The following is a 25,470-nucleotide window of genomic DNA, read 5'->3' on the forward strand; positions in this document are numbered from 1 at the left end:
GAACCAACAAACAATTGGTAAAAAAAAATTACTTTGATTAGGTTAATCACACTAGAACTGTACGATCGTTTTGATTAAGATTGTTAGGTAGTGAAGCAACTGATGATGTAGTGAGTAGTATTAGTTATATTTAGCTTGGAGAATTTAGCAACACAGTATTTCTTTGTCCATTTTATTTATGGTTTCATTCTAGTTCACAAGTCAGAACCGTTGTTATCAATCAATTCAGAAACAAGAGTTTCCATGCATTTTCAAAAAAATTATCTGATCCACCACATCAGTTTACTCTCAACACTCTCACGCATACGAGTATACCAATGATCTATTAACATGTGTACGACATGATAGATTACAGAATCAAATCATCACGCTCTCATTTGTAATTTGCATTTGTGGCTCATTTGCACGAAGGATTATACAAAACAAAACTTGGCTTCCTTTAATTTCCAAATTAGAATACGGATAAGATTAAAGTGTATGATTGTAAGTGCATTTTGTCAACCAATGACCCACACAAACAACCTAACTGTTTGAAGTTTTCATTTCAATCATGCATGACAATGCATTTGTACCTATAATGTGTTTTTGAAAAGCTTAGCCACTTTCCTACAAATACTTTCGTTCCCATTGTCAATGTGTGAAAGCTAGCTAGTAACAAGATAGCTTTCATGGTGATCAAAAGTAAAACCTACATACCAACATTTTATGTATTTGATCATAGAAACAATTTCATTTCTTCTTTAGTATGCGAAAGAACGTTACCAGTCTCCAAATACTTCATCAGTCTCCAAATAAATAATTAAAGTTTTCATTTGAGTCATTTCTTACAAACATGTTTCCAAATAAATAAAGTAAACCTACATGCCAACATTTTATGACTCGTAATTTTGGATAAGAAATACTTCATCAGTCTCCAAATAAATAAATTAAAGTTTTCATTTGACTCATTTCTTACAAAATGTTTGTCTCCTAATTAAAGATGAGCCATGACAAATAGGTCTTTTGATCGATAAAGGTCATATTATTTCGGGGTGGGGGCCGGGATTGATAACTTGATAATAAGTTGCAATTTTTTTTTCTTCATATATCTATATTTTTATAGTAGTATTAGCCAAAGGATGATACTTGATGATGTATCAAGTATCAAACTTCATTTAATTTGATTAGCTTCACTTTGACATTACCAAATTCCAAAAAATTACAAAAGAGTTGGTTATTTTTCTTCAAGAATTGACATCTAAACTACAAACTTGGAAGTTGAATCCAAATGCCACAATCATTAACATAGACTTTCTAAGTTTTTCTATTTCTCAAGTGTGAATACAAAACCAATATTTTAGTTACACAAAACAAAAGAGTCAAGCCTCAATCTGTTAAACACCTATAAACCACATATTGACCAATAGCACCTTCAACACGTGTCATAATTTCAAGCTCAAAAAGCTCATTATATACTTGTATTTTGGACCGACCATATCCAATATTTTGGTATGTTTTCTCAACTTTATAGGGTTTTAGCTCAACTACTTCTTGTCCACGTGTCAAAAACCCATTTCCTCTCTTTATATAAACCAAAGTTTGACAATATGCATAAGTTTGTCATTTCATCGTCCATGAAATGGCAACTAATACTAATATTAGTTTCCACATTTATTCATACACTATAACTTTTTGTTATGTTGCATCAATTTTGTTATATGGATTTTTTGGGTTTGTGACTTGCCAAATTAAACCCGGTTCTCGCTTGCTAGCTAGGGAAAATAAGGCTTGGGTCTCTGAAAATGGAACTTTTGCGTTCGGGTTTACGCCCATGTACTCGAGTAATGATCAATTGCAGGTTGCCATTTGGTATAATCAAATTCCGGGAGAACGAGTTGTGGTCTGGTCTGCTAATAGGTACATATGCTCAAATCCAGTATACTTCGTAGTTTCTTTGCATTACTAAAATATGTTCTTAAGTATGTACGTACAATCATCCTAATGACAAGCGTAAAATCAAATAGATTTGATACATGGTACATATATAGACTCATGCATAATAGGATAGGTTCAATTACACTAAAATGCTTAATTAAAGAAGCCTTTAGAACAAACGTACTTTTGCTCACATTATATTTTGTATGGTTTACTTTTATGCATTTGCTACATCTTTGTTTGAAACATAATATAGGAAAAGTCATCGAACTAATTAAGATAACATTGCATCAGATTAGTTATATATAGAAACGGAAAAATTTGTTAATTTTCCCAATATTAGTGTAAAATATGTTACATAGTAGTGTAAAATTGCGTAGTAACATAAATATAGACTTATATCGAACCCATCTCTTACTTAATTTCATATTATGTTATGTCGATCCGAATTGTTTTCCACATTAAAATTGTTATTCATATCATTTATCTCTTTGTATAAAACCACAATTTGTTACTCCGTTTTTTGTACTTACCAAAAAACAAGAATGTGACATACTAGTACTTAGTTGAACAAATTTGTTTAATGAAACATGAATATATAAGAAGTATAAAAAAAAAGCATTAGTTACTCTTTATGATCACTTTAGTCATTTTATATCCACCCCTTGCAGGGAAGATCATCACATTCACTTATCCTCCTACGTACTCCATCTGTCTCATTTTACTTGCTCCATTTAACTTTAAAAACTCTCACATAACATGTGAATGACTTGCTTCTCTCTCAATTATATAGAGAAACACCGGCCACCAAAAACGCCGTCCTCAGCTTCGACACCACCGGAAACCTCCTCCTCAACGACGGCCGAACCATCCTATGGTCATCCAACTCCTCAACAACAGCGGCCGTAGAAGCAGCAACAATGTCCGAAAGCGGCAACTTCATCATCTACAACCACTTCCAAAAACCAGTATTCCAAACCTTCTCTTACCCATCCGACACCCTCTTACCAGGGCAACCTCTAAACGTATCAATGAAACTCACATCAACAAAGAAAACGAAAAACCAAAACCCTTCTAATAATGGAGGTTACTACACCTTAAAAATGCTCCAACAACCAACTTCCTTAAGCCTGGCATTAAGCTACAACGTACCCGACCCGCCCGAAGACGACACCCTCTCAAACTATTCTTACTGGCAAGGGCCGGAGATATCGAACGCCACCGGTGACGTGGTGGCGATGTTAGACGAGAAGGTATATATTATTTAATTTTCTCATATTATTCGTGGGCATACGTCTTTGTTTATATTATAAAACTATACGTTCTGCATGCACTTTGTAAGATTCATAAAATTTTATAAACTCTTATCTCGTATCATATGATATAGTCAAATCTGTCAAAAACTACCTTATAAAATTGATTTTTTTTTTTAGAAAACGACCTTACAAAAAAATTTGTTGTAATTAGCTAACTTAAAAAAAAAATTACTTCGTATACTACATTTTGTTGGATTATAACATTGATTCAAGATTCGGGATTGACTTTCCTATGGTATCTCACGTACGTGGTATCTAACAGGAAAAATAATAATTAAATGGCACGTAAGATGCATTTGATAAAGTCAATCCAGTAATTTTGATTCAACGTTCATAAATAGGAAAAAAAATAGTATCTTACAACATTTTTTTTTGTAAGGTAATTTTTCGGAAATAACTATTTTATAAGCTAGTTTTTGACGAAATTTTCTATAATATAACTCTATCTGATATCTGATATGATATTCTATCCTCGAGCAGGGTAGTTTTGGGGTGGTGTACGGCCCGAGATCGTCAAACGGGGCGGTGTATGTTTATAAAAACGACCGTGATACCGATGGATTGTTGTATAACAAGTCATTGACGCCGTCGACCCGCGCGGCGTCGCTACGGCGGTTGGTGATTGAGGGTAACGGGAATTTGAGGTTGTACAGGTGGGATAACGATGTGAACGGGTCGCGTCAATGGGTACCCGAATGGGCTGCGGTGTCTAGCCCGTGTGATATTGCTGGTATATGTGGGAATGGTGTTTGTGTTCTAGACAGGTCTAAGACTAACTCGTCTTGTTCTTGCTTGCCTGGGACTGTGAAGATTGGGGACGATGATGATAGGTAAGGGGTGAGTAAAACTGGATAAATCGGATCGGATACCTGATTTTTCGGATCATAAAAAATCATGATCCGTATCCAACCCGGTTTAACCGGATTGGAAATTTTGGATAATTCGATTCTGATTTATGCAAAACTAATTTTTAATATATTGTGAATAAGTTCTTTTATTTTCTTTTTCTTAATAATTGTCATAGATTTGTAGTAAATTAACTATACTTTTAGTAACCAAAAATCATACGTAATACACAATAATTGTAAATCTAACAATAAATCTAATTGCAAGCTAATTGACAAATACAAATTAGCTTGTCATGCCACCTAAATTTTTTAGCCAACTTACTTTCTACCTAATTTATAACCCAAAGACAAACTAATTTACGAAAGTAGCTTACGAAGTACTCTGTGTTATTTAATAGGTTCCATTTTTACATTAATTTATTTTAATGATAACTCACCTCCTAATTAGATAGTTTTTTCCCAGCAAATTAGCTTGCCGTGTCTAATTTATCAAAATCACTCCAATGGTTAAGCTATTGGCTTGAGATTTTGCAAATTGCAAGCATGTCTCTAGCTACAACCATTGAAGTTGCTCTAATAACCTTAATCTGCATGAGCTTATCTTGCATAGAATTTATTTTTTCTTAGGTATTTCAACAATTATTAATCACAAATAATATAATACGTAGTATAATCAAATAACTAATTCGATAATTTTCTTTAGTATTGTATCCTATAGACTTCTATTTTTGTTAATTTGTTAGACCTTACGGAGTATTTATATATCCAATTGGAATATCCGAATCTTAAATATCGTGATCTATATCCGATCTGAATTTTTGCTCAAAAAATTCGGATCGGGTATCCAATTCGACTTTGACGAATCAGATACCTAAAAATTCGGATATTTCAACTGGTTATCGAATCGAAAAAATAAATATTTATTCAGATTTTTTTTTTGCTCACCCATGTCTATTGATAGGTGTTTCGAGAACTCTACACTGACGGGAAAATGCAGTAACAAAAGCAAAAACCTTACCAATGAAGAATTTAAAACAATCACAGTCCAACAAACAAACTATTACTTCTCAGACGAATCAGTCGTCGCTAACTATAGCGACATCCCTACAGTCTCCAAATGCGGAGATGCTTGCTTAGACAACTGCGAATGTATTGCTTCGGTGTACGGATTAAACGAAGAAAAACCTTATTGTTGGGTGTTAAGAAGATTGGATTATGGTGGGTTTCAGGACCCGACCTCGACCCTGTTCGTTAAGGTCTTAGCTAACGACTCGAGTTGGGATGGGTCGTCGAGGCAACGAAGTGATTCGAGAGGACGTAGCGATAGAAGTGCACATGAGAAGGCTTTGATTATCCCAATTGTTTTGAGTATGGGGGTGTTGATTGGTTTGTTGTGCCTTTTGTTGTACTATAATGTTCATAGGAAGAGGTTGATGAAGCGAGCAATGGAGAGTTCGTTGATCTTTTCAGGTGCTCCGATTAGTTTTGGGTATCGGGATTTACAGCATTGTACTTCTAGTTTCACCCAATTGTTAGGAAGAGGTACGCTTGTTCTCTTTACCTTATTATTTAATTTATTACTCCTTCTGTCCTTTATTGTTTGCCTTATACACTAAAAATGCTTTATTAAGGGGTCGTTTGGTTAACACGGGGTAAACAGAATTGAATCAAGAATGGGATAGAAGGGGAATGGAAATCAATCCCTTTGATGTAAATAGTTGTTTGGGATACTTTTATTCATTTTCCATTCATCTTCTCTCTCACTCCTCTTTCTGTCGTCGCCTGCCGCCCGCCTCCACCTCCCCTTTGTCGCCGCCCCTCCTCCCTCTCCCCTCTGTCGCCGCCCCCTCCTTCTCCCTCTCCCCTCTATCACCGCCCCTCCTTCTCCCTTTCCCCTCCGTCATTGCCCCTCCTTCTCCTTCTCCACTCTGTCGCCGCCCCTTCCCTTCCCTCTGTCGGCGTGGGTGATGTCAGCATCAGCTGTCGGTGACCCAAAAGGTGGTCGGAGCTTGGTGGTCGCGTGGTTAGAGGAGAGAGAGGAGGTGGGGGAAGTGAAGAGGGGAAAGGGAATGAAAATGTCTTAGGGGGGAGGGTGGGAATGAGTGTAGAGGGTTTTGGGGTAAACTTGAAAATGAAAAAGGTAAAGGGAATGATGAAGGAGGTCTAACAAACAACAACAAAGGGAATGATTGTAACCTATTCTCTTTCTATTTGATTATTACCCCCAACCAAACACCCCCTAATTAGTAGTGTTGGTTGAGTGGAATTGAAAAAAACAAAACTGGTAGGGTCAAATATATTTAACTTGTGGTCCCCATGAGCATTTTTTTTTAAAAGAGGCAATACTTTGGGGACGGGCTAAAATGACAAATGGGGCAAGCAAAAGGGATGGAGGGAGAATTCTTAACATTAGACTAGATAAGAAAAATTCATATCAGGCAAGACCAGAAAATGAAACAATACACTCACAAAAATATTCAGACCAGACCTTACAAGATTAGAAAATTTTAAATCATACCACATCAGGATGAATCAGACCATACCAGAAAAATTCAGACAAGACTAGGAAAAATCAAATCAGGCCAGACTAAGAAAAATCATACTGAACCAGGTTAATGATGAGAGCCATAATGCTTCAAAACTAAGAGAAAAAACAGAGGACTTTGTTTTGCATGTAATTAAGCATATTTTTGTTTGTTTTTGCTAATAAGTTTTTTTTCCTTTTCGCGAATGAGCCACAAGGGCAATTAAATTATAAATGGAGACGGGGGGATTCGAATATGAGAGCTATTATACACAGGACCTCAGTCTTAACCACTAGGCCAAGACCTCATTGGTTTATTTTGCTAATAAGTACTAATAGGATTATTGGTTTATGACAGGTGGGTTTGGGACGGTGTACAAAGGAAGTCTAGGAGATGGGACTTGCATTGCAGTGAAGAAACTTGACAAGATTTTGCCTCATGGAGAACGAGAATTTATCACTGAAGTCAATACAATTGGTTCTATGCATCACATGAATTTGGTTCGTCTTTGTGGCTATTGCTCTGAGGGATCACGCAGGTATAATCTCCTTCGATAACTTGATAGTTGATACGAGCTCGAACAACCAAAATTTGACACAAATTGCCAATTACAATTACCAAAAGTTTGCCATTATAAGAGTTACAAACTTACAACTTTAAATTTCTATTTTCGCAAATTACAACCAAAAAGTAATCCCACGTTTAAAACTACAATCCGTATTCAGATTTCGACAAACGAGTTAAAACGAGCTTTTTTGAAAATGAGTGTTTTTCTTAAAAGTATTCAATTGCATTAAAATGAGTTGAAAATTTAGTAATGACATCATTTTCAGTCACCTTTTGCCAAAACCCGACTCAGGGTTGTAGTTTTAAATATTAGTTGACTTTTTAAGTTGTAATTTGCAAAAAGAAACAGTTTGTGGTTGTAACCGGCTGAATAACAACTTTTCTCTGTTGTATTTGGCGAAATTTTCTATTTTATACTAATATTTAGCATAACTGAAATCAACCCTACAGGTCCAAACCAAACTTGAACTGAATAAAATGCCCAAATTGCTAGCTCTATTCTAGACCTGATCAACTATATATAGTCCGGTCCGCTGGCCCGACCCGAAAAGTACGAGTTTGGGTAGCCTAAAATATGCATTTTTAGACCAAAATCCGAGTCCGTTCAAAAAACCCATCTCGGCCCGCACCAAATTTTTGAGTTTGGACATAACTTTTTGTGTATTAAACCCGCCTCGGCCCGAATTTTGATTACCTCTACTCTATTCATGTACTACTTGAGTACTTAAATAACTATACGTGTTTTTTATATAGGTTGTTGGTTTACGAATTCATGAAAAACGGATCATTAGACAAATGGATTTTCGCCCCAAATTACAATCGACACAACATACTCGATTGGGCAACACGCTACAATGTAGCATTAGGCACGGCTCAAGGGATAGCTTACTTTCACGAACAATGTAGGAACCGTATAATCCATTGCGACATAAAACCGGAAAACATTTTACTAGACGACAATTTCTGCCCTAAAGTTTCAGATTTCGGGTTAGCTAAGTTGATGGGAAGAGAACACTCGCATGTTGTTACAATGATTCGAGGTACTCGAGGGTACTTAGCTCCTGAATGGATTAGTAATCGACCCATAACGGTTAAGGCCGATGTTTATAGTTACGGTATGCTATTGTTGGAGATTATTGGTGGAAGAAGGAACCTTGATATGACTTATGATGCTGAAGATTTCTTTTATCCTGGATGGGCTTTTAAGGTATGGTTTTTGTACTAGTTGAACTCTAATTTAGTCTAGCTATGTAAGTTGTATAATTAAAGATGGTTGTGGGTTGGTTCTGGTCGTGTTGAGCCAGTGTACTTTGGCCTGAACGTACAGGCCCATCCTACACCAAACCCACTCGTTTAATGTCTGGCCGGACCGAGCCGGGCCAATAATTTCAAAAATGCGGCCCAAACCCTCGTGTCGGGTTGTGGTTTCGTTTGTAAGCCTATTTTCATTCAATTTAAGTGCTTTGTCGGGTTAGGTCTGGTCTTGCTCAGTCCATGTACCTTGGGCATGAACGGATCCGACCTACACCAAGCCCACCTATTACATGGCAGGCCGAACCGGGCCAAAATTTTTAAAAATGTGGCCCAAACCCTAGTGTTGAGCAGTGCTTTTGCATCTAAGCTTGATTTCACTTAATTTGATGTGCTTTGTCAGCTCGGGTTATGTTGTGTCGTGCTTTCCCATTAAAAATATGGATCAAACCCATCCACGACCCACGAATACATGATCATGTCAGGTCGTTCTTTTTTCATGTTTGGTCGTGTCAGGAGTTCTTTTTTCGTGTTTGATCGTGTCGGACTATGCTTTATTTGTGTTGGATTGTGTCATGCCGTGCTTTACTCGTGCTGAGTCGTGCCGGCCCAACCTAGTGTCATCTATATAGAACAGACAAACTGGATATTTTACATGGATTGGAGTAGAATAATGATAGAGTCAAAGTAATCCCATATACTATTTTCTAGTGACTATAACACATTGTGCAACTTTCACGTTTCAGGAAATGGTAAATGAAAAGGCGATCAAAGTGGTAGATAAGCGATTAGGAGTAGCGGTTGATGAGGAAGAAGCCACAAGGGCTCTAAAGATAGCGTTTTGGTGTATCCAAGATGAAGTTTCTGTGAGACCTTCAATGGGAGAAGTCGTAAAAATGTTTGAAGGCACAATGGAAGTCAATATGCCTCCAATGCCACAAAACGTTTTGGAGTTGATAGAAGAAGGTTTAGATAATGTTTACAAAGCTATGAAAAGAGAAAATAATGATCACACAAGTACCTTTACCATTAATACAAATCCCTCGTCCCGCGCCACCTGTAGTTATTCTACGGTGTCACCCCGATGATAAAAGTCAATAGATATTTCTTGCACGGATGTACGTGTTATTTGTAGGGTTCTTTGGTGTAACACTGTAACATAGATAGTTCATTGTTTTGGTTTCTTCTAGGATTATAGACATCAAAATTCGAAAGGCAGATAAACACTGTCTTGACCTAATTTTTGCAAAATCATCAATTAATTTGGCACTCCCAGTACGTTTTAGGCCTTCAGCTCAAAATACGAGCGTCAAAACAAATTTTTAGAGCATCAAAATTGTATCCCTTGAACCTAGTGGCAGATCCAGAATAACATAGTAGTGGTTGAAAAAAAAACTCTTTTAGTGGTACAAATGGACCAAATTGTATCAGAAAAACTATAAATTTTCTAATATTATAGCAAAATTTTACAAAAGTCTACATTCAAGTGGAGTCAAATGACCTCATATCTTAAACATTAGTTCCGCCACTACTAGAACTTCCCAATCAAGCATGTTTCTCCTTATGACTGACAAGATTAAGTGAATTTGTTATTTCTATATGCAATAACACATGTGAACGACTGAACATAGGTGTGTGTATACATATTCTATAAAAACAATGGCCTTCAATAAGCAAACTAAATATAGTTGGTTCTAGTGAACATAAACTACAGTTCCGAGTTTTGTAACATGTAACATCGACAATTGTCCTATGGCGCATATACTTCCTAATAATGTGATTCCAAGACACCGTGATCTTCCCTTATAAGAGATCGAGAACTTGGAACGCTCGTTTCCTATTCCACTAAAGCACTATTAGACATGGTAGTGTCAGACAGTTAATTGATAGAAATTCTGGTAAAAGACGGTTTGACAATTAAGTAAGTGTAAAACGTTCTTATAACAAATTAGTTGATACATGGTATAAATTATCGTAAAAACCCGTTTGACATTTAAGGCTTCAAGGGCACCTGGCTTTACAGTTTTCAGACAACACCTTCCCTTTTTGTCTCCTCAATTTCATTTACAACGTCATTTGGTTTCAAAGTAGAATCGACTTCTTCTGTGATCAAATTTCTGCTCAAGGTACTGTTCTTCCCCAATTTTCGATTTATTACATCCTATAAACCCTAGAATTTTCTCATACCACAATCCTGAATCTTATTTGTTTTTGTATGAAACATATCTTGATTTCCATTTCTAATTGTTTGTTTAGACGTTCACTTCATCAATTAGCTTCAGCTATTTCGATTTTAGTCGGAAATTTTTAGCATTGAATTATGATTCAACTTTGTCATTGCTATTTGATTCTATCATATCTAAGTTGATTATTAGGCTCCAATTGAATTTTTGTTTTTCATCCAATTAAATGTTCCGTAGTGAGCTATTAGTTTGAATAGAGTAGAATTTCTGTTTATTCTCGTTTGTATTGGGTAAATGATGTTCGGTTTCATGAAATTCTGAAGTGCAAATTTTGGAACAAGATGATTCTGTTCAATAAGACAATCAAACTCACCCTGTTCCTCATTAGAATTATAGCTTTTGTCTCATCGTACACCCTTCATAAATGAGAGGCCGAGATTATTGTTCGGGTACGAAGTTAGGGGAGCCTAATTAAGAGCTCTTAAATTCGTTTGCAATTATGTTGATCGAACTCAGTTAGAAGCGAATGTATGACATTTATACTGCTGTAGTGCTGTTTGGAGTCTTATGCTCTTTTTAGGGTTTTCCCTTTTCCTGTTGTTGGAATCTGCACATTGACGGCGTGTTTGGATACAAGATAGAAGGGAGAGGAAGGGGAGAGAGAGAAGAGGAAGGGGAGGGGAGGAAAGAGAAGGGGAAGGTAAGCTCCATTTCCCCTCCAAATCTTTCCAATTTTGGAGGGACGGTGTTTATTAAATAGGAAGGGAAAACGGATCCCTCTCCCTTCCTCTCCATTTTTTCTTATCCAAAGAAAGTGTGAGTCTCCAACCCCCATCCATGGAATTGAACATGGAAAAATGTTGAAAGTTTGATTGAGCTAAATTAAGTGATAGATATATCGGCTGTTGTGAGGAATGTGTACCTTGATAGTATTGAATAAGGAGTTGGAGTAGTAGATATTTGTTGTCGTTACCTGGGCCAAGTGATCGATATTGCTTTCTTTTATGGAGAAAAGCCTAAATGATTGTCGTAAGAGAATGAGTTCTCTCTTTTTTTATGGAGATACCAATGTAACGTAACTTGTAGCTATCCGTGCTTGTGCTTCTTGGACATCTTTGGGACCTGAGTTACCCCCTTTTCGACTCCCAAGATCCCATCTAAGTCTTGGTGACTTTTGGCAGTAAAGTATTGATACCTTTTGTCTTCTTGTATGAATATTTTTATGCGTGAGTAGTTTAACTTGGAATCATATGCCATTTGCTAATGTTCAGTGAGATGATAGTAATTGATTTTTATTTTTGTATATGAATTATAGGAGAAGATGGAAAATATGCAGTATGCTGAGGAGCTAGTGAGAGAATTTCTTGTATTCAGAGGTTTCACTAGTACTCTACAAGCTTTTGAGACGGAACTAAATACGGAAGTCGGGAAAGGTTTCCAAGTGGAAAAGATACTTGACTTGATTTTCTTGAAGTATATACCCAGGTTTGAGGCTGAGAAATTGGTTGGCCTCCTTACTTTCTTTAAGCACTGTATTTCTTCCTCCGAGACAGTGTTTTATGCTACATTGTCCAAACTGGAAGCTTCTGTTCTCCGCTATTATATAGTATATGCTGTGCGTTCAGGCAGGAATGACAAAGTCAAAGAGTTTTTCGATATGTTGGGTGATAACCTGCAGCAGAAAGGCCATGATTGGACTCCATGGTTTGGTCTGTTTTCAATTTTCATCAAGTTTTAGGTGGTATTTTTCTGGTATTGCCTTATTCTCATATTGTCCAACCTTTTCGCCTCATATGCAGCTATGCCCTATCTTAAGAATCCTGGTTTGGATCCTCAGTTTTGCATTTATTTCTCAAAGGAATGGTTGGACGCCTTGCAGCTTTCACTAAGGAACTTTCTGAGCCAGATGTTTAGTGGTACTCATATCCTTTGTTAGATTTGTCCTATTATTTTTTTGACTATTACTTTTTTTTTCGTTTTCTCTTTTCTCTTTTCTCTTTTCTCTTTCCTTTTTTATTTTATTTTATTTTTACTTTTTTTAAAATTTTATTTTTAATATGGAAGTGTCTAGTACTGATGTTACTTTGTGAAATGTGATTACTGCCTCTTTACTTGTTCTTCTAGACAATTTGTCACAGGTTTGCCTCTTTACTTGTTCTTCTAGACAATTTGTCACAGGTTTGAAATTGTTACCATTTGGTTGGAATTTAATGTAAACTTTCAAGAAATGAACACACTAAATATAACCCCTGTGCTGAGTAACTTCTATCTTCGGAATGATCCCTATTCTTCACAAAATTGTCGTTCTGGTTGCAACAGTTCCATTTTTTGTCCTTTCTTATTTCTCATCATTGCTTTGTGCAGATAGTACCATGTTTAAGATGAAAGATATCACATCATTGATAAGCTTCATAAAGCAAATAACTGGGATATTCCCATTTCAATAGTAATTTTCATATGAATAACTGGGATATAATGTTTTCAAGATGCAAGGCTGACAGTAACAGTGTGTTTGGATAGGGGTTTTTGCAATCCTGGGAATCTTTTGTATGAAGACTTTTTAAAGAGCCTTCGTTTGAAATATCCATATTTTCATTTATAATTTCATATTTTGAACACCTATTTGAAAGAAGGAAGTTAGAATTTGAAGAAGGTTCTTCAAACAAGAGATGGAAAGACTTTATAATGACACACCTAAATTGGTGGCATTTTGAAAGGACTTGAGGGATTGTAATAAAATCCTAGTTTTTAAAACTCCCTTTCTTATAATAACCAAAAAGACATTTATACTGAGAGTGATCTTTAAAGTCTCAGTTTCAGTGTAAATATCTTTTGAACTTTCCATTTTAAAGTTTAAACACTTAGTAAGACAAATCTGAAAATTTCTAGAAAATTGCGACACCCACTTTTGTACATGGGAAGACAGAAAATTTTAGTGAATGTATGGGGGTGCAGAGAATTTTTTCAAACAAATTTGTATTTCCTGCTGTTACATGTTTGCCTATTTATCCAGTGCTAGAAAGATAACTTACTGCGACTGATATATCATTAGAAGACTATTGTCTATGATGTATACACCTATCTTTTCTAGGTTGATCTCTTTTTTGTTGACTTCTGGTGTACTTTAGACCTTCAACTTTTTTAACAGTGGTCACAGCAAGTGTATATCATGGAACTGAATATTCTGGATATAGAAGCTCTGGTCTCTGCTTGGATTGTTTGTTAATGAAGAATTCTTGTCAATATGTGTGTTCTGATTTGAAGTATCAAATAATGACGTAATAAACTATACTTTAGTGAAATAAAGGAATATTCTCAGTGTTTCCTTGACCTCTTCACGCATTCCTGCTCTATTAAAGATAAGTATGGAGAAGAACACTACCAACCAGTTCAGGAAAGATATTAAGCAGCTTAACGTGAAGTTATCACAGCTTCAAGCTGTCTTGGAAGAAAGGGAGGCTCAGTTACATCAGCTTAGAAGGTAGAATATTGTATTATTGCAGTTTTACTTATTTATTTCTCTATTTGCCCAGATACTTCTAAAGAGAAGGCTGCTCCACAGCTTTAAGTTGCTGCTTCTTTATTTATTCATACACAATGACAAAAGGAAGCTTAGTTCCCTTGTTTTTTTTAATAAAAAAAGCTGTATCTAAAATATGCACTTATATGAACATAAATGACAAAAATGAGCAGGTCAGTTCAACCACAGTAAAATTGGCATTCTGCTTTTTTTGATGTCTACTCTGGGTATTGAACAGGAATACTTTGAAATGAATGGTCAAGTGATGTAGACAACATCTTTTGCTTCACAAGGCTCCTAGTACAATGGAATTGTTAGGAGACGATGATCTTAATTCCCTTGGTGAAATAATGAGTAGCTTAGGATCTCTTTCCATGAGCCTCTGTCCATAGAAAAAAAACGCGGATGCGGTCGCGTTTGCGGTATCGGCCGCATTGTCGCGGAAACCGCTTGTAACGGAAGAATAGAACGGATCGCGGCTGACGCGGTGTGAATTTTTTGAAAAAAACCACATTAACATGTCTAAGCCTTATTGTTACATTTTTAGTCTAAAAAGTATTTATCAACAGAATATAACCAAATCTATCCTAATATGAGTGAATTATATTCTGTGAACATATAAGCACTTAAAATATCATGCTTCTTAAACTATATAACTAATTACAAAAATAGTTTTGGTCAATTTATGTAAAAAAACGTCTAACGCGCGAATCACCGTTACGTAACGGACGACGCGGGGAGAAAGACGTGATTTTTGTCAAACCGTAACGTAACGGGTTTTCGCGTAACGGCAAATCCAGAATAGGTTACAGAACGGCCGTTACGTAACGGAACGGCCGAGTTTTAATTCCATGCCTCTGCCCCCCTCTCTCAACCAAAAAAAGAGTAAAAATCCTTGACGTAGCTGTTTTTCTCACACAGCGGTGCTATTTTAATGAGACAAGAAGATGACTCAACAAAGAGTGCTTCTGTGGTTTCTAGAGAGACAAGTCTATCAATGGATTCTGGAAAAAATATTGCCACTAAATTTAGAAGTGAGCCTGAAACTGGATTCAAGAGCAATGAAATGGATGGATGTTCAGATTTGTCCACTACAACTGCCTACAATGCCAATCATGCCCAGAGTTCTTCTGGAAATCCACCATTTAGCAACGATCAGAAAGGAATCTATGTTTCCAAATATAGTTTTCTTAGTGATGGTAATTACTCACCTTTGTTTCCAGTTTAAATAACATTGGATTCTACATATTATGCGAAACAGTGGTGGCTGTTTATGAAGTCCAGGTGAATATTAAATGGATAAAAGAGAAGCAGTAAGATTTGAACTTTTACTCCTGTCAATATTCAAGGTTCTTGGTCTTACAAGTGATTGTAGCATTGGTGTTTAAATCTGCCCCTTCCCTGAGTGGGGTGTGTCCATGTGCACAAAGCATATATATTATGGAAGTTATGTGCGTATGTCAATGATCCTGATACCAGTTGTTCTTTGGATTTCTGAAAGGGGAAAAAAGAAATGAGTTAGGAGTAAGTAGGTTGTAGATGTTGCCAATTTAGCATCAGTTGCTCAATTTCTGATTTTGGGCCATTTAAGGATAATGTATGCCTTTATGATTAAACGTGTATATATGATATGATACATTGCAGGACTTGCATGAGCTTTCGGGCATGTTTTTGCTTAATTAAGTTCTGTTGAATGTGGTGTGACAGAAAAGGTGGCTGCAGTCCTAGGCGAGGAAGAATTTTCAGAAGTGAAAGTGCAGTTCCAGGTAGAGCTTCATGTTTAATTCAATTTATTTTTGGGGTAGTTCCTGTAAAAAATACTAACTTTCACATGTTTGCATCAGTGATAGATCTGGAAAGTTCTGACCCAACCCGATAAAATTGGATTTTGAACATGAAATTAGAACCCAAAACCAATTTGTCTTGTTGGATTCAGTGATAAAATTTAATTTAATAACATTGTTTAATTAATACGTTCATATTAGATTATCATTCTTTAAAATTACTCAAAAAATGAACTCTATAATTTTGCCAAAAATTGAAATAGAGAAAAGTATTTGACCCGACTGATCCGTAACCGAAAATAGTCCATCTTTGAAATGACCTGAACCCAAAATCACTCAACCCAAAACAGCATTGACAAGCCATTTGCCAGGTCTAGTTGGCATGTACCACACTCGCTCCAATCAATTATACAAACTTTTTGTCATGACAATAAACTGATGACTCTTTAGAGGATAAAGATACCATCTAACTTTGTTTTTATTATTTTAAAGTTCATCATTGTTCTCTTAACTCATTTCAATTCTGTTATTTGTCGTAGGAAACTTTTCTGGGACACACAAGTCCCATCAGTAGGTCCCGCTTTTCAGCATCCGGGGATAATATTGCAAGTGCTTCCGTAGATGGTACAGTAAGGTATCTACTGTTGCTGATAACATTTACGTTTGAACTCTTCCTTTCTTGACGATCTTGAATCCCTAGTGTCATTTACACTAAATTGGCTGAGCGGATGGAATTGGTATATCTAAATTGTCTTTAATCATTGAATGTCAGCATGCAATATAATTTGTATATCCTGCCTGTTTGATTGTTGACTGGTGCATGCTTACGTCATGGTTTTATTTGAATGGAGCAGCTTTCTTTATTTGAAAAAGAATTTTTTTGTTGGGTTCATGAGAAACAAGAAAGTAATGGAGACTGGAGATGTTAGCATTTTCTGAATTTTCTCTTGTTTTAATATGATAGGACTGTGGTAGTCACCTTCTTTAAATGGACAGAGATTGGATGGGCCTAATTGCTATCAACCTTTATCTTGTACTTCGTATCAAATATTTTATGGGGATTAATGAATATTAATCTATTGTATTATTACTCATCTCCATGTGATTCCTGAAATGGAATATTAACTTTAATTTTTGTTTATTGGTGATAAAGGATTTGGACGTATGACTCATCCACACCTGGATCTAGAAACGCTACCATATATTGTGGAGCGGAAATTTTGTCTCTTGACTGGGATTGTAAATCTGATCGATTGGTATGCCTTATCTCTTCCATCTCCTTTTTGGGGTTTGCTGGTGTACATTGCATTTTCTTTTTTCATCGGCATTCAGGGAGAAAATTACGTTCTTTAATTGATAATACCCTCTAATTATACCACTTTTTGGCTTGACAAAAGCTTCTCATAGGCACTGCTGAGGGAGGCATCAAGGCATGGAATGTGGATGCCAAAAGAGTCGTATGTGATCTCACCACAGGTCAAACATTTCGAAGGTTGTTCCTTGACCAAGAACTTTGTTATCTCGCTTGTTGGCTAATTGTGCTGATATTGCTGTACCTTTCACAACAGGGTATTAGATATAAAATGCAGCCCTGTGGAACCCATTTTTGTCTCTGCAGCAGCATCTGAAGGGTATATTTCTACTTTTTTATTTTTCCTACACATGTTTAAGTATGGTGATCCTTATTTGCTTCTTTGTACACCCTTAATTCTAGTTCGTTTGTGTTTCTTGAAAAGGAGGATAACTTCTCGTCTTAAAAGTTTCAATCAGCCAAACCAACAGCTTCTTTTTGTTTTTGCAAATTTATATTGAATTTGAGCATCATTGTTTTCTTACTCATTCGTAGCTCATCATGGCTGAAGAAAAAATCTAGATTTGGGTTTAATAGGATTGGGTGTGCGGTGTGCCTCTCTATGTTTCTGTTCCTTTTTTTATGAACTTGAGGGAGACTTGCAAGGGTAATTTGTTTGGTTCACTTTTCTATTTTTCATAAATAGGGATGAAACAGCTTATGCTAATGCGATGGGGCATGCTTCACTAACTGTTTGGAACATGAAGACGTGGAAACCTATGGTATGTTGTGGTTTTCCAAAGCTTAATGTGTGCTGCTGACTTCTGTAGTGACTTGTTTGTAAAGATAATTTTTTCTTGTGACATTTGACTCTGAAGACAGTCCTTCCTCTTGGCGAAGAACCCCCGGCAATAACCTCTGTGTGCTTCAATCACAACGGAAAGATTTTAGCAGCTGCTGCTGTTGATGGGATGATTCACATGTTTGGTATCCTTACACATTTGCATGTTTCCATTCGAGTGATGATTTATGTAATATTTTTTTTGGTTGCTCGGCTTGCTCCATAGCAAATCCGTGAACAGTTTTTTTTTTCCTCCACCGCATAAAGTGAGAATAGCTGGCTACTTGGTGTGTAGGATCATATCCTACAAAGCATGCATTATCCACCCCATGGAGATTTAAGTTTTGAAATGCTAGAACTCTTGCTGTTTCCAGAAGTAGAGAGAGTTTTAGTAGCTTTGTTTTTCTTATCCCATTAATTTCCAGATGCATGACTCACTTATCCAGGATCTTGGATGCTTGGATAATGGAATGATATCTACCTTGTTTACTTCGAGTCCTTGACTAACTTAAGATATGTCTGCGGGTTTGCAAATTACTGGATGGCCCGCTCATGATTGTCCAATTAGCTCTATTCTTTTTGGACATGATGAGACAAGTATTTTTACTTTGGGATCAGATGGAAAAGTAAGTATTTTAAGCTCTTGTGCAACTTCAGCAGTAAGTAGGACTGTTTTGCTGAAAATAATAGAATATCTTATGGGTTCAGGTATTTGAATGGAGCTTGCAGAAGCAAGGTCAAGTAGTCTGGTCAGCAGATTGCAGCAGGTATTAGCATTCCTGTATAAAAATGACATTGGTGTCATGTGGATTTTTACATCATTTTGACTAGTTGCATATGTCTCGTGCACAGATGCCTTTCTCAGCACGAGGAAATTCTGAAAATGATTTTTTAGAATCACACATTTTCTCATCCTGTAGGTTCTGCAGTCCTGATAACTCGAAAAACTGCAGTCGTGAGATGGCTCTGGATTGTACTGGAAAGAGACTGCTGGTGACCTCTGATTTAGTACGATCACCCATGTATCAGGTTCAATTTTGCCTCTTTTGCTGGGTTGATACATCAATCACTGTGTATTTCCATTATGGTTTCAGCCGTTTCATAGGCCTAATGTTGACATTCAGGCTTTGTTTGTTGTTGTATACGAAGTTTTTTCCCCCCATAACTAAGCAAGCAGAATCTGTTTCTGATTCTGGAAGCAATTCACTAAAGATGACACTGGGCTGGGCCAGCCAAAAGTCAGTGGAAAAAGCACGGCACAGGCACGGCCGTTGTGGCCTTTCTTGGGCTGCACTTTCGGCTGGGGAAGCACTGCATGGCACAAACCCCGGCAGAATAATAACCGAAATTAACCCTGGGCAGGAGGGCATGTCAAGTGGGCCAAGCTATCCCATGGACCAGCCCTTCAAACTTGTTAACACAGCACAAAGCCACTGTGTTGTGCCGGGGGATGTGCCTGGCCAATCCATTGGCATGAAGGCACACTCCAGTCCCATCTTTACATTTACTGATTTACCTTATTTTTTAGTTTAGATTGACGCATTTCTGCTAAAAAATATAAATCCTGTCCTCTTTTATCAGGTTGGAAGTCTTGCAAACGGATCAAAAACACTACCACATAGTGCAGCTGTGACAACTGTTGATTGGCATCCAACCCTGCCTATCTACCTTACTGGATCTGCTGATAATTCAGTTCGTGTTACATCTGTTTTGTAAGACATCATTCACATGCGGTTGTACATTGCTGGTTAATATCTGTCTTCTAGCCACAGTTTTAAAAGGTTCGAAATTTTGCTTGGCTTTTTCTTCTTGCATTTAGATGCATGTTTCATTATCATTACCCCATTGCCTCAAAGAGGCTCCCGCAAGAAGCGGGGTAAGGGGGGTCGGACGTACGCAACCTTACCCCTGCAATTGCAGAGAGGTTGTTTCCAATTGACCCAAAAGCAATAACTGGACGACCACGGGACGACCATCTTCTACTTCATGGAAAGGAAGCGAAGAGGTTTTAAGAGCTATTTTGATTTAGTCCATTATATTCAATGCTGAAAAGAACAAATGTATCTTTGGCTCCATCGGAAATGGACAGATTTAGATGCATGTTTCTTGATACATTTTTTGTACTTAGCACAAATAGATTTCTAGAAACTTTTAGTGTAATATTCTTGGATCTTGAGATCATCTGTTTTAATCTTTTCTATATTAGATGGTGGCATTGACTTTATTGGCCAAGTCCTAAGTTTGACATTGCTTGACTTTGAACCTATCCCGTTGGAAACGAGTACTACAATAATACACATCTGTTGTCAAATGATTATGCCTTTCAGCTTGATCACTGTCTTGCAAATTTCGTAATCTTAGACACTCAAAATGTTTTGAATGTCAAAACTCAACTATTAATTTCTCGCAAAATACATTGCATTATTTACAGTGTGAGAAAATTGTGTGCTTATATTTAAAAAGTGGTAGTTAAGAAGGATGATACTATAAAGATGGGTGATTTGTTATAAAAAAATTGATAATAATATATAAAGAGTGGAGTAGCAGAGATGCATATGTTGAGAGAGATATGTGGGAACACTTTAAGGATACAATTATGAACGGCGATAGAAGAAGTCGAGGAGGGCCAAATATGACTTGGATGGAGGGAGTTAAATAAATAAGATTTACAGAAGCAATAACACTTGATAGAAGTAAATAGAGGGAGAGGATCATGGTAGCGACACCAGAGATAGAATCTAGGTTCTGTTGCCAACCCAATCCTATTGGATTAACACTTTGACATTGTATTTAAAAAGTACCCGACTTTCTATATTCGCATTATTTTTACACGATTGTTATTAATATATTTTGGGAGAAATTATGTCCATGAGAATTTAATGCCATGTTGATAATCCTTTTTTTTTTCTTTCATTTTTTACAACCAAATATTGAATGTCCACACTTTGATGCTTTTAGGAGTATAGCCATTTCTAATTCGTGTCAATAAAATATTAACATGAAGCTTTGAATAAAATATCAATATTGGGGTTGGGGAAAAACTATGAAACTGCATTAGTGCAGTGGGCACTTCCAGTGTGTAAAATAATGGGTATACAATCACTCCACAGTTGACCAAGACTTGATCTAGTCTAAAGGCTTGAAGAATCTGACTTCAAATCATGGTGGGAATGAATTTATTGGCTTCTTTTTCTTTCTTTTTTAAAGGTGTGTAGCGAAGTCTTACAAGTCATTAATGTGCATTATCATGTGAAATCGTAGGATGATCCCACAGTTTATGACTTTTAGACAACCTTAGGAACATGAATTGAACTTGCACAAGTACTCGTATTATCTTTATTATGTAGAAACTTCTCATCTATTGTTGGACTTGTTTGTTGACTCTAGAGTCTAGAATCCATGAGTATCATTATTGTGATTTTAGTCCATGTTTCCTCAGTATATATTCAGCAAATATATTATTCTAGGAATCAACAAGTTTCAAACCTGATATTATTTTCCTTCAAAAAATGTCAGGGTCACGTTTTATATGGAATATTCTCTTGCTTTTTGTACTTTGGATATGTGTCACAAAAACCCCCTCCTTTAGCTTAGAAATTAAGACCAATAGGTGCATAGAGAAGGAAGGAGAGGCCCTTCGCAGCATTTACCCTACATGTGCAAATTACTTGAGTCAAAATTACCATGACTGCTGCAATTGGCCTGGTGTCTATTGCAGCAACCTCACTGGCCGCGTTAACCGACTTTTGTTGAGTAAGTTCTTAGAGTACTGTGAAGATGGCCTTTGGCCTCTTCGAAGGAAAATAATCCATTTGGATCCTTCGTTGATTGCCCTTGAAGAGTTACTCTACCTTGAGATCACTGACCTAGGTTTTTATACTGTTAACAGCAATCTAAGCTTCATTGGCTCCTTCCCTCATTTAAGATACCTTATTATAGATTTAGATTCATACAGAGCTATTCCTATTCAGGTTGGAAACCTTTCAAGGTTGCAATATCTGGAGACAAGTTATAGCAACATGTTCGCTAAAAGCCTTAACATGCTTTCTCATCTTACTTCATTAAGGCGCCTCATTTTACGGAATGTTGATCTTAGTGAAGCCACAGATTGGCTTCATGTTGTCAATAACCTCCCTTCCCTAGAGCACTTGGATTTGAGTGAATGCAATCTCCCTGATGCTATTCCTCACCCTTATTCCATTACTAATTCCTCCAAGTCACTTGCTTTCCTTGATCTCTCTAATAATTATCTCCAGCCTTCCTCGATATGGAGCTGGATTTTCAACCATAGCTCCCTAGTTAGTGTTTCCCTGTCCGAGACCCTATCAAGTGGTAGTAGAATTCCGATTAGATTTAGGGAAATGACTTCTCTTTCAGATCTTGATCTCTCTAATAATTATCTCGAAGGTGATCTTCCTAGCTCCATTAAGGGTCTTTGCAGACTCCAGAAATTAGACCTATCTGGGAATATTCTCGAGGGAGATCTTTCAAACATCTTTCAATCCGTATCTTGTTCAAAGAATTCATTGATGTTTCTCTTCTTGCAAGAGAACAATATTAGCGGTTCAGTGCCAGATATTACAAAGTTTTCCTCCCTAACAGAATTGAATCTTTACTCAAACAGGCTAAATGGTTCGCTTCCGTCTAGTTTTGAAAGACCTTCAAATCTTGTCATGTTAAATCTACAAGAAAATCAACTTACTGGATCAGTGCCTGATCTTTCTGTATTTAGGTCATTGAGGGTGTTGCAACTTCAAGATAACCAATTAAATGGCACTATACATACAGGTCTAGGGAAACTTTCAAGGCTTGAGCAGTTGGATATTTCTTCAAACTCATTGAAAGGTGAAATTGGTATGAGCCACCTCTCGAATCTTTCTAGGTTACGTAACTTGGAAATGTCCTTTAACTCATTGTCTTTAAATGTTAGCTCTAGTTGGGTGCCTCCATTTAGATTGGACACTATAGGATTGGCTTCTTGTAACCTAGGTTCTCATTTCCCAGAATGGCTACGAACTCAAACAAATTATCTTAGGTTGGATATGTCTTATGCTGGGATATCGGATACCATTCCTATTTGGTTTTGGAATCTTTCTTCAACAGCTACTTTCATTGGTCTGTCTCATAACAGACTTCGCGGTGAGCTTATCAATTCATCCACTAAACTTTTCACTACCTCCTCGCTCCCTGCTGTTGATTTGAGCTCTAACCTTCTCGAGGGTACTATCCCATTATTCTTTGGAGATTTTTTCTATTTGAATCTCTCTAGAAACTTCTTCTCTGGATCAATATCCTTTATTTGCAAAAGTTCATTGGTGATAGGTCTCGACCTTTCCCACAACTTTTTTTCAGGGAAGCTACCTGATTGTTGGTCAGAGTTCGGTTACGGTCTATCTGTCTTAGATTTGTCAAACAATACCTTCTCCGGGAATCTTCCTACCTCATTTGGCTCCTTGATAAGGTTAAAGAGTTAGCATTTGAGACATAACAAGTTTTCTGGGAAGATACCTTCATCCTTTCGCAACTTAACCAATTTATTTTATTTAGATCTTGGAGACAACCTATTTTCTGGAGAAATTCCGAAGTGTATATGGCATATGCTCCGAAACTTAACCGTTCTTAGTCTTCGGAACAATTCCTTGTCTGGAAAATTACCAATAGAGCTTTGCCTTTTATCTTCTGTTCAAATTCTTGATCTGTCTAACAACAATTTCTCAGGAATGATTCCAAACTGTCTGTGCAGTTTTACAGCAATGACACAGAAAATCAGTACACCTGTAGTTATTCAGGACAGTAATGATACTTTCTCAACCGTTGGCTCCCCATACAAAGACTACATATCCCTTGTATTAAAAGGATTCACTTATGAGTATAAAAACCACTTGGAACTTGTTAAGAGCATTGATCTTTCAAGTAACATGTTAGAAGGGAATATACCTGCTGAAATTTCGTGTTTTACGGGATTAATTTCATTGAATCTTTCAGGAAACAATCTGATTGGACCTATCACTGTAAAGATAGGTCAACTGAAGTCTTTAGAGTCCTTGGATTTGTCTAACAACCATCTTTCTGGGCAGATTCCTTCAACCCTTTCAAGTTTGAACTTCTTGGGCACTTTGAGCTTGGCGAATAACAACTTAACCGGGAGAATTCCGACAGGAACTCAAATTCAAAGCTTCGATGCTTCAGTTTTTGTGGGAAACCCTAGACTTTGTGGGGACCCACTTCCAAAGAAGTGCAATGGAGATGAAGGTAAAGCAGATCGCAACAATGATCATGATAATCACACCCCTGAAAACAACAATGAAGATGCATCTATATCTTTGGGTTTGTACATCAGCATTGCACTTGGATTTATCTCTGGTTTTTGGGTAGTTTGTGGTGTGTTAATATTCAAGAAATCTTGGAGATATGCCTATTTTCGCTTCTGGATTGATTTGTATGACAGACTGTGTGTGTTCATTACTTTGAAGCTTGCTTATATTCGAACATGAAATCCAAGCGATTTCATGGTTCAACAATTGTTCATTGTGCTGAACACAAAAGTATTGAGTAGTTTGTTTGAATGAGGTTGTGACATGCCCAACTCAGAAGTTAATATACCATTAATCCTTTTCTGTGTCCTAATTTTTGTTGTACTTCCTAGTATTTTCTTGCATGTTAGAATGTTCTCTGATGTCAAAGTTCAGCCATGTTGATCTTTCTGATTCTACTCTTCCACTTTGGCAGCTTGACAAACTTCTTGATTTTGTAGAACTTTTACCATCATTGGGATGTAAAAGTGAACTAGTTATTGGCTCCGGTGATGCTCGGTAACGTAGGTAATCATTAAGATTAAAGTTATTACAGTGCAATAGTTTGACATGTTTAGAGAATACAATATAAACTATCTAGGTCATAACTTAGTTGTATTCTGCAATATGTACTCCTCAAATCCAATAAAACTCTTTCATCTCCTTTGGTTGTTGACGTAGCTAACAGATTATTAGTGAATCACATTAAATATATGCGTTCTTTATTTAGGTTAGCTATAATGTTTATTGATTCCGTTATAATAGGTATATCAAGCGAGAAAGTCCTGTATGATCGAAGTATTTTGTAGCTAACATTTTTTTTTATTTTTTTTTTATCATACGGAGTATTTGTCGATGTAATATTTCAACGGCAACTTTTGTGTAATACCGCCTTACCGAAAATAACACTTTGATTGCTTAACTAATTATTTCCATTGCTTAACTAATTAGTTTTATTGTTTAACTAATTGTTTTCAGTGCTTAACTAATTAGTTTCAGTGCTTAACTAGTTGATATCATTGCTTAATTTATATGACACCAAGGAAAGACCGCCTTATACAAAAATTTGTAATATTTCAATAATAAAAGGTTAATATTATATATCTATATAATAAAATGATTAATATTATAACAAGC

General features: G+C 36.6%; 2 protein-coding genes across 5 annotated transcripts; both read left to right on the forward strand.

Moving 5' to 3' along the window:
* Positions 1-1,591: 1,591 nt before the first annotated feature.
* On the forward strand, positions 1,592-9,882 carry LOC110779703 (G-type lectin S-receptor-like serine/threonine-protein kinase At5g24080). The gene is made up of 7 exons (XM_056838367.1): positions 1,592-1,896; positions 2,708-3,167; positions 3,711-4,060; positions 5,040-5,620; positions 6,961-7,141; positions 7,924-8,377; positions 9,168-9,882. Exons 1-7 carry the CDS (start codon positions 1,619-1,621, stop codon positions 9,507-9,509), a joined length of 2,646 nt encoding a protein of 881 aa, XP_056694345.1. The 5' UTR covers positions 1,592-1,618; the 3' UTR covers positions 9,510-9,882.
* Positions 9,883-10,401: 519 nt separating this feature from the next.
* LOC110779711 (uncharacterized) lies at positions 10,402-24,667 on the forward strand. Of its 4 annotated transcripts, none has more exons than XR_008929737.1 (17): positions 10,402-10,547; positions 11,920-12,313; positions 12,404-12,525; positions 13,943-14,085; positions 15,046-15,323; positions 15,832-15,890; positions 16,448-16,542; positions 17,062-17,164; positions 17,306-17,400; positions 17,477-17,539; positions 17,906-17,981; positions 18,078-18,186; positions 18,554-18,666; positions 18,749-18,807; positions 18,961-19,069; positions 19,622-21,793; positions 24,118-24,667. XR_008929737.1 is itself a non-coding variant. In XM_056838368.1 (17 exons), exons 2-17 carry the CDS (start codon positions 11,926-11,928, stop codon positions 24,140-24,142), a joined length of 1,968 nt encoding a protein of 655 aa, XP_056694346.1. In that variant the 5' UTR covers positions 10,402-10,547; positions 11,920-11,925; the 3' UTR covers positions 24,143-24,667. The 4 variants fall into 4 exon arrangements, 2 of the variants coding, with proteins under 2 accessions (XP_056694346.1, XP_056694347.1); XR_008929736.1 differs by having other exon boundaries at positions 19,622-19,821; XM_056838368.1 differs by having other exon boundaries at positions 19,622-19,752.
* The last annotated feature ends 803 nt before the right edge of the window (positions 24,668-25,470 follow it).

The sequence above is a fragment of the Spinacia oleracea genome, chromosome 3 (assembly GCF_020520425.1).
Source record: "Spinacia oleracea cultivar Varoflay chromosome 3, BTI_SOV_V1, whole genome shotgun sequence".
In the NCBI taxonomy this organism is placed as follows: Eukaryota; Viridiplantae; Streptophyta; class Magnoliopsida; order Caryophyllales; family Amaranthaceae; genus Spinacia; species Spinacia oleracea.

Excerpts from the sequence above, each read along its gene's own strand:
- LOC110779711 (XM_056838368.1), top strand. The coding sequence starts at position 11,926 with ATGGAAAATATGCAGTATGCTGAGGAGCTAGTGAGAGAATTTCTTGTA. Across the intron at positions 12,314-12,403 it reads TGATTGGACTCCATGGTTTG|CTATGCCCTATCTTAAGAAT; the intron begins GTCTGTTTTCAA and ends CCTCATATGCAG. Across the intron at positions 12,526-13,942 it reads GCCAGATGTTTAGTGGTACT|CGCATTCCTGCTCTATTAAA; the intron begins CATATCCTTTGT and ends TTGACCTCTTCA.
- LOC110779703 (XM_056838367.1), top strand. The coding sequence starts at position 1,619 with ATGGCAACTAATACTAATATTAGTTTCCACATTTATTCATACACTATA. Across the intron at positions 1,897-2,707 it reads GTGGTCTGGTCTGCTAATAG|AGAAACACCGGCCACCAAAA; the intron begins GTACATATGCTC and ends TCAATTATATAG. Across the intron at positions 7,142-7,923 it reads TGCTCTGAGGGATCACGCAG|GTTGTTGGTTTACGAATTCA; the intron begins GTATAATCTCCT and ends TTTTTTATATAG.